Raw genomic sequence first — 7425 nt, forward strand, 5'->3', positions numbered from 1 at the left:
TCATCAAAGTTTTGTAAATTATCAGTTATGGTGTTGAGACATCATCATTGTGACGAGCAACTTAGGAATAAAACAGAAGAAAAAACTAAAGAATAACTTGAGCTAACCAGAGCTAACTAGCCATGTTAGCAAAGGAAGAGAAAAGACAACGTCATGGGGTCCTCAGAAGGTCTGGTGCCCCCAATAATGCCTGATTTTTTTTTTTTTTTACATTCTTTTCATGTCTGACCTGTTGACAGAAACTTGGGACAAATTTCAATGGAGTAGGAAAATATATAAAAATGATTTTTAATTCAATTTATTGATACCTCTATAATTATTTATATGACTACTTACACTTAATTATCATAATATATAATTTTAGTATTTCTTTAATTATTTTAAACTATTATAATGTGTTGAGTTCTGCTCCTGGACAAGGGATTTTACAGGCATCATCCACCGACTACAATGTTTAAAATAAAAAAATATTCAGCAAATACCTGGAAAATACACATTGTTGTGCTCACATGACCCAGGTTAGTTTAGTCAGATATTTGAAAAAATTATATTTTGTGTATATTTTATTCAAATTTTGTGCTTTATCCATAGGACCTGTTTTGTCCCTATTCTCAAGAATCACTGTTATGTTAGAACCAGTCTGGTTGAGGATGAATCTCCAGCCTAACCTCCCCCTCCTGATCCCTCCATGGATTCTTTGAAGATTCAAGCTCCAAAAATGATTATGTAAGTGTTAATATCTGTGAAACTCCACATTTCTGTAATGGAGGCTTGTTGTTAGAGTTGTAGTAAAAGTGTATTCCTTCGCTCCATTCCTTATTGTTCTGGTTTTTGTTTGTTATGAACCAGAGTCCGACACAGGCTGTAGTACTCAGAGACTGAAGACGGTCCGATGCAGTAGAGGAGCTTGTTGGTGTCTCTGGCCAAACATCACGAACAGCCCAACAACCTGAAGACAATCTGTTAGTGATGGACATCTCTCTGGTGGAGTGCAGAGAGGAACTGTCTCTTATCAACAGAAACAGAAACTGGATAAGAAATGATGGATCTGAATATCAGGTTGGTCTGTTATGTACTGTAATATCTGGTAATCTACCTGTTAAAAGAAAATGTACTCTATCATATATTACATGAACTGCATGCATTGATACAGGCTTTACTTTCTCCACCTTGTACTTTGAACAATTTCATGCATATTGTTTTGGAAAAAAAATGTATTAAGCATACTGCATTTTGTGTTGCCCACCTGATATCTCAGACCTTTTAAAAAGCGACATGTGAAACATGCACATTATTCCACGTTGTAATATGTTTTGTAATTATGGTGCACGTTTTGAAATAAATGCATTTGAGAAAATCCTTGCCTCTTTATTAAACGTTTATTTTCTAAATAATTTTTAAAAGTTCAACACAATACAGTACGTATTTAATATTAATTACAAATAACTCTTAAGAAGTTAAAGAAGTACTCTGTGAGAGTTAATATTAAGATCTAACACTGAATTAGTGTTAGTAAATGTTAAATGATTAACTCCAGCAGATTTGATATTTGACACTTTATTAGAGTTAAGGTACCAACTCTCCAAAAAGAGTTAAATTAACACTTTCTGGTGTGGACCCATATAGACACTTTAAAAGTGTTGAAATCAAATCTGAGAGTTCATCTGGGCCTCCTGGATTTGCTGTGCAGGAGTTTGTTCACCCAAACAAAGATGACAGTCACGACATGATATCTATCCATCTATCCATCTATCTATATTAGATATGTGTGTGTAAGCAAAAGTATTAAAAGTTTTGAGAACAAAAGACATGAAATCTTGTTTTCAGACTGAAAGTGTGTGCTCTTGGATTATGGCAGGAAATTTCCCCCATATATTTGTTCTTGAAGCCCACAGAACCAGAAGGACTGGTACCGGCTTTGTTCTCGACTCAGACCTGCAGTTTTACTCTGAAAGCCTCAGACCGGAAGCAGATTTCTGCGGTTCCGTTAAGTGGACGCGCTTCCAGCTGTTCACTGAGCTTGGACTTTGCTGCCGGACGTGTCGGACCGAACCATGGACCTGCTTTGGGCTCGGCTCTGACCTCCAGCCGGCTCCCGGAGCTCCAGCATGGTGCCGCCGGGAAACGAGTCGTACAGCCGGGCTGAGACCAACCGCACCGCGGGGCAGCCCGGGCCGGAGGTGGTGATCGTGCCGCTGGTGTTCGGGCTGATCTTCGTGGTGGGGCTTCTCGGGAACTCCCTGGTGATGCTGGTGATCGGCAGGGTGAAACCCAGCGGTGGCGCGCGCCCGCTCAGCCCCACCAACATCTTCATCGTGAACCTGAGCGTGGCGGACCTCCTCTTTCTCCTCTTCTGCGTCCCGCTCCACGCCACCATCTACTCCCTGCCAGAGTGGGTGTTCGGAGCCTTCCTCTGCAAGTTCGGACACTTCTTCACCACGGCCAGCATGCTGGTCAGCATCCTCACGCTGGTGGCCATGTCCGTGGATCGCTACATCGCCGTGGTTCGCTCCAAGAGCTCTGCGTGCGTCCGCAGCCGCAGGAACGCGCTGGCTGGGCTGTGCGTCATTTGGACCTTGTCCCTGCTGTGTTCGGTGCCGGTGGCGCAAAACTACGTGCTCACCAGCCACTCCAGCGCCCCGAACAAGACCTTCTGCTGGGAGGCCGGGCTGGGAGCGTCGCGGCGCGCCTACAAGGTGTCCATCCTGCTGCTGGGCTTCATCCTGCCTCTGCTGCTCATCTCCTGCTGCTACATCAGGGTCAGTCCAGCTCCAGGCTAATGTTTCACTCCTCACGCCGCCGTAAAACCCGCGTTAATGACATGAGTAGGGGCCAAAGGCCGCGCGTAAACCTGCTGAGCCGTGCGTAAAGAGTTGCTGCGGGGCGCGCCGCGCACTCACCTGCGCCGGTCCGACAGATGACCAAGAGAAAGATAGGAAACTGTCGCGAACTGGCCAGTTTCGCCTGGGTTCCTCCTGGGTTTGTTCTGACCCAGGAGGAACTGGGTCAGAACAAACCACTGGAGCCGAGGTCTTAAACTCTTTAAAGCTTTTGAAGCCTCTAAAATCTCCGGTGTTCGAGAAACTTGAAGTTCCAGTAAAAATGTTCAGCTTGGCATAAATTCCTTCATACAGCAAAAAATTTAAGATAAAATGCTCCAAACAATAATTATCTGTTTTCCTTCTACGTTTGAGTATTTTAATGATTTCAAGAGTGTGTTAGGGTTAAAGAACCGCAGCGCCGTTGGGTGGGGTGAACTGGGGCGTTGATGATATCGTGACGGTTTTTCTATCCAGTCCGCAGCAGTAGAAACGGTTCATGGTTCTTATCGAAAGGAATCTGAACACAGTTCGTCAGTCTGTGGAGCAGAAAGTAGCTGAGCAGTTGGACCACAGACATGAACACGTAGACCCCTCATGGAGCGGGTCGGCCCGTTGCTGCCATACGTCACAGCGTCCGCCATATTGAATGTGGAATATGTGCCGGTAAGGTAATACAAGTAAATGGACCGAACTTTATAAAGCCTCGTTGTACAAAGTATTTTAAGTTAATACCTGTCATTGACACATTTTGTCACACACACTAATGTATTTGGGAGTTAAATAAGAATCTAAAGACAATTTTCTAACTTTTTGATGTAATTATTTGTTTAAAGAGCACAGTGTTTATATTTGGTACAGCTGATTCTGATCAATCCTTTTTATATCCACATTGATGAAAACACACTGGAGTGTATTATAAACATAAAAGCAAACAAAAAGTGAAAGAAAAAAAAAGTGTACATTAAAATACGCATTTATTTATACTGCCAACACCGGGCACAGGCAGGGTTCAGTCTGCTGGTCCAACTGCCCAGTTGAAGAATTAATATAGTAAGTATATAAAGTTTTGGCATACTTTAAGTCAGACTAATGAGTATACTTAAAGTTGGCTTAGGATTGGTTAACTGGAAGTGTGTTATTTTGGAACAAATAATTATGTGCTTAGTGTGTTTTAATAGTAATTAAATTGTAGAAAATCACAATTTAAAGTATACTAAGTTTACCATTATATGTTTTTTTGGAACAACTAAAGTTATACTCAGCATACTTTTATATACAGTTTACATGCAATAAACATACTTATTAGTAAATCTTAAGTGAATTATTTTGTGATTATACATTTAGAATGTCTTCTGAATATATTACATATTTTATATATTAGTAGTGTGATTACAGTAGGCTACAATTACACTTTTGGTTTATTATAATTACTAATGAAGTAACTTTTTAGTTACTTAATGTCTTTATTATTCTGCTTTGCCACTTTCTACATTAATGCTTCATACACACATCAGTACTCCAAACATCAGGTACCAGAACACAGAAGGATCAATTAAAACACACTTTACAGGTGAAACTAATTAGATTGTGCTTTCAATATATTACAATTTTTCAAGAAGACATTGCCAATATACCATCATTGTCATGAAGTGCAGTTAGCTGTAGTGAGGTAGATGCAGAGGACCCAGGGAAGTGTGATGAAATGATGATTTAATGATGAAAATCCAAATCCAAAAAAGTCCAGGCAGCACAGATTGAGCGAGAGGCAACAAGCTCAAATACTGGTAGCAACTGGTACAAATTAACTGACAGCAGACAAGACGTCAGACCAGTGGCTACACATTATTCAGGTGGATGCGAAAACATAAATCAGCACCCCCCCCCAGGAAGAAACGTCAGGGTGAAGGAGCGACGCTCACCCCCCCGAGGCGACGATAAGTGAAGTGTAAAAATCGCTAAATTTACCTCGTTCTGTGCGAGAGGTGAAGGAGCGTAAGGCGCGCTGAACTGTATGGGAAAACATAATCGGTGCGTCGCCCCCTCCAGACGGGGTTTTGGCGCCCCCTCTGGTGCTGCGTCCCTATGCGTTGCATACGCTGCATACCCACTTTTTGCGCCTCTGCGTCAGACTACACAGTTGACCCGACAAAGACACAAACACAGGTGACAATACACAGAGGGAAATCGGGGAACGAGACACACCTGGGAACAATCAAGGGGTAGGCAGGACAACATGGAGACTCACTACACCAGGGGGGCCCAAAGTGGGTCCTGGAGGCCCGGCATCCTGCACGCATCCTAACGTTCTCTCTCTGGTGGTAGTAACAACCTTTTCAGCTTGTCAATGTTCCTCTTACACCTTCTAATGAGCCATCATTTGATGCAGGTGTGTTAAACCAGGGAGAGAACTAAAACATGCAGGACGCCGGCCCTCGAGGACCCACAGTTCTGTCATTGTGAGGATTTGTGTTTTTCTGTGTGTTTATTTTAGGTTTCTGTCTAGTGCAGAGGTGCCCAATCACAGAATTGTGCAAATTGTTAATATATTAAAAGTTTACAGACAACATGATTATGAAAATTAGCGCAATGAAACAATAGGTATAATTTAGATTAAATGTCAAAAGTATTTCACCAAGGACAGAGTATTGTTTTGATATAATGTCACTATTCCAGAATTACTGCAGACAAACTGACATTTCTCCGTCCTAAGAACAGGGAGAGAACTAAAACATGCAGGATGCCGGCCCTTGAGGACCGACTTTGGGGACCACTGCCCTAAGCACATCATAATAAAAAATGAAAAACAAGTGATTTGAAATAATTTAAAGCCCACCTACAGCAACCAGCCTTCACTTCCACATGCTCTCCCAGACCAAACAATCAGCCTCGTCCTACTTTTAAAAACTCAAATCCCACAAAAATCTCACAGGATTTCATACTTTGGTCTGGAGTGGTGGGTAGGATGAAAATAATACAAAAGGAGACATGACCTCAATTATTAAAAATATCTGGTTTGCCCTGATTACTACAAGCACAAAACAATGTAGTAATTTTTCAATCAACACGTTTAAGATCAAAATAATCTTACCAAACTTACCATAAAAGTGCTCAGAGGAGAATCAAATTCAGAAGCCGGTTGCAAACAAGCAGGCAGCAAAGTGGCTGTTTGGGACAAACCACTGGAGTAACCAGGGGGGCCAGACTGTACAACTCCTAGTATCAATCAATCAAATTTTATTTGTATAGCACATTTCAGCAGCAAGGCATTTCAAGGTGCTTTACATAATTAAAAACTAAATAAAAACAGCATGTGACATTGAATAAACAGTAAGAAAGAGAGAGAGATTTTTGAATTGTTACGGAATTTAAGGGCCTGTCGTCGCTGGACTCCGCCGTCCGTTTAACACGGGTATTATTCAGGCCCCGTCGCCTAACAGGACAAGGTCTCCAACCTTGCAGCACATCTACAAGTAGGGACTTATAGATGTTTTTGTGTCAACACATTATGCACAGTCAGTAATAATATTTACAGACAAGTAAGAAAATGTACAGAAAGGAATCTCCACCCACTATCCTCTACAGAGGTTAATTTAAAATGTAATAACTCCCGATCACTAATAAAATGCTCTCACCCAGAGCTCTGATGAGGAGGAGAGGAGGGGAAGGGGTGCGGTAAAACAGCTGACATTGGTCAGACGTTGATCAAACATCAGCATTTCAGGGTGTGCTGTGGTGGCGCAGGGCAGGGCCGTGCAGAGGCCACTAAAGGGGCAGGTGGTCAAAAAAAAGGCCCATCTAACCGCCTTCTAGGACAGAATATGAACAAAGCCTCTCAGCTTTCAGAGTTTAATAAACAATGATAAATTACAAAATTGTGACAGATACAATCAAAGCTAAGGTAAATCTCTAAACAGATCATACAACTATGCATATGTAAGATATTTTATTAGTAATTTCTTTCTGCAGGTCTATTTTGTTATAGGAAAGTATTGAAATATTCAAACCTGCAATTTAGTGAGATATGTAAATCAGAGCTGGAGGTTTAGCTCTGATTTACATATTTAGTCTTTACAGAATTACACTATTAAAAATATAAACAAGGCCCAATGCAACCTTTTAGTGACTGTAATCTATAAAACAGAGCTGCCTGGTTGCTGCAGTGGAGATGAAGATGGTCCATCCAGGAAAGCAGAGCTGCATCAAACTAACGTGGAGCTGCAGAAAAAAGAAAAAAACAAAAGCAAAAATTGAATTGTTAATACATGTCACTATGGGAAAAGCCTACTGAATTTAGCTAAAAAAACTTTTTTAAAAATTAAAATCACACATTTTTGTTTCATGAAGTGAAAAAATTATTTGCTAAACAAACTTATTTGTGCATGTCATAAATCTTTTCTTGCTATTCTAAGTTTTGCTTGTGATTCTCACATGACGTCGTGGGCGGGGCCTAAAATCACAACAAAAGATTCCTGATGCGTGCAAATAAACGTTTATGTTTGGCAAATAACTTTTTAAGTTCACAAGACAAAAATTAGTTATTTAATTTTAAAAAAGTTTTTTTTAACAAAAGAATTTGTTTTTTAAAAAATAAATCATTACAATT

The 7425-nt window shown here is 40.8% G+C and overlaps 2 protein-coding genes across 2 annotated transcripts in view; both read left to right on the forward strand.

Annotated features, from left to right (window-relative positions):
* Positions 1-37, forward strand: part of LOC103129424 (cyclic nucleotide-gated cation channel beta-1-like) — a 6265-nt gene extending 6228 nt beyond the window's left edge. Inside the window, exon 9 of the mRNA XM_016665043.1 lies at positions 26-37. Within this exon, the coding sequence (XP_016520529.1) occupies positions 26-37 (12 nt within the window). The remainder of the gene's footprint in view (positions 1-25) is intronic.
* A 1772-nt stretch (positions 38-1809) lies between these two features.
* galr1b (galanin receptor 1b) overlaps positions 1810-7425 on the forward strand; it is a 16443-nt gene continuing 10827 nt past the window's right edge. The window contains exon 1 of the mRNA XM_007540518.2: positions 1810-2759. Coding sequence (XP_007540580.1) covers positions 2109-2759 — 651 coding nt within the window. The 5' untranslated portion in view covers positions 1810-2108. The remainder of the gene's footprint in view (positions 2760-7425) is intronic.

This window comes from Poecilia formosa, unplaced genomic scaffold (genome assembly GCF_000485575.1).
Source record: "Poecilia formosa unplaced genomic scaffold, Poecilia_formosa-5.1.2 Scaffold544, whole genome shotgun sequence".
NCBI lineage: Eukaryota > Metazoa > Chordata > Actinopteri > Cyprinodontiformes > Poeciliidae > Poecilia > Poecilia formosa.